Source organism: Eimeria mitis, genomic scaffold (genome assembly GCF_000499745.2).
Source record: "Eimeria mitis Houghton genomic scaffold, Emh_scaff2613, whole genome shotgun sequence".
Classification (NCBI taxonomy): Eukaryota; Apicomplexa; class Conoidasida; order Eucoccidiorida; family Eimeriidae; genus Eimeria; species Eimeria mitis.
The window spans coordinates 1,097-2,587 of NW_013570953.1; the positions used below are offsets into that span (position 1 = coordinate 1,097).

At 57.5% G+C, this 1,491-nt stretch overlaps 1 protein-coding gene across 1 annotated transcript in view; it reads left to right on the forward strand.

Annotated features, from left to right (window-relative positions):
* Positions 1 to 45: 45 nt before the first annotated feature.
* Positions 46 to 1,491, forward strand: part of EMH_0056270 (nucleoporin, putative) — a gene marked incomplete at both ends in the record, with an annotated part of 6,638 nt that continues 5,192 nt past the window's right edge. The window contains 2 exons of the mRNA XM_013497341.1: positions 46 to 202; positions 509 to 1,132. Of these exons, the coding sequence (XP_013352795.1) occupies positions 46 to 202; positions 509 to 1,132 (781 nt within the window). The remainder of the gene's footprint in view (positions 203 to 508; positions 1,133 to 1,491) is intronic.

The window sequence follows — 1,491 nt, forward strand, 5'->3', positions numbered from 1 at the left end:
CAGGAGCAGCAGCAGGAGCAGCAGCAGCTGCTGCATGTTGCAGCTATGTTCGGCAGCACTTCTCCCTTTGGGGCCTCAACAGCAGGCCAGAGCCTCTTCGGCTCTCAGCAGCAGCAGCAGCCGCAGCAGCAGCAACCTGCTGCTGGGGGCCTATTTGGTGCTGCAGCACAGACACAGCCAGCTGGCAACGCCCTAGGAACAGGTGAGGAGACACCGCAGCAGCAGAAAGTAAAAAAGGAGACAGCATATCAATAAAGGGAGACAGTATTGTGTGGGGTTTAGCCGGGCCTGCTGCTGTTGCTGCAGCAGCAGCTGAGCAGCAACTGCTGCTGCAGTTGCTGCTGCAGTTGTTCCTGTTGCTGGTTTGTGTGTTGCTGCTGTTGCATGTGCCGCTGCTGTTACATCTGCTGCTGCTGTTACTTCTGCTGCTGCATGCGTTCCTGCTGCTGCTGCTGCTGGTGCATGCGTTGCTGCTGCTGCTGCTGCATGCGTTGCTGCTGCTTCTCAGGTCTGTTTGGGCAGCAGCAGCCGAGCGGTGGGGGCCTCTTCGGCAGCTCCGTGGGTACTGGGGGGGGCCTCTTCGGGCAGCAGCAGCAGCAGCAGCAGCCGCAGCAGCAGCAGACAACGGGGGGTTTCTTTGGGGGAGCAGCAAACAATACTGCTGCAGCAGCAACTGGGGGCGGGCTGTTCGGGGGCACTGCTACGGCCTTTGGGCAGCAGCAGCAGCAGCAGCCGCAGCAGCAGCAAGGGGGGCTGTTTGGGGGCGCCACAGGGTTCGGGCAGCAGCAGCAGCCAGCAGCAGCAGCAGGAGGTCTCTTTGGCAGCAGCAACAACAAATTTGGACAGCCGCAGCAGCAGCAGACCACTGGTCTATTCGGCAGCACAGCAACAACACCAGCAGCAGGAGGGGGACTCTTTGGTGCTGCTTCATCTACCTTTGGGCAGCCGCAGCAGCAGCAGCAGCAGCCGCAGCAGACCACTGGTCTCTTCGGCAGCAACACCACAACCGGGACTACAGGGCTCTTTGGTCAGCCGCAGCAGCAGCAGCAGACCACTGGTCTCTTCGGCAGCAGCACCAGCAACACAGCAACCGGTGGAGGCCTCTTTGGTGTTTCCAGCAGCACAAATGCACGTGAGTCAGCTACTGTCTCTTTTGTCTCCTTTTCTCTGTCTCCTTTTGTCTCCTTTTTTCTGTCTCCTTTTGTCTCCTTTTTTCTGTCTCCTTTTGTCTCTGTCTGTGTCCTTTTGTCTCTGTCTGTCTCCTTTTGTCACTTTCTGTCTCCTTGTCTCTGTCTGTCTCCTTTTGTCTCTGTCTGTCTCGTCTCTTTCTGTCTCTCTTTGTTTTTTTTCTTTTTTCTTTTTCTCTGTCTCTCTTATTCCTTTGCTTGTCTCTCCTCCTCCTCCATGCTGCGTCCCTGCCTCAGCAGCAGCAGTTGCTGCAGCAGCAGCAGCAGCCCTTTCGCCCCTTCAGCGTCGAGGATGGGGCTGTTA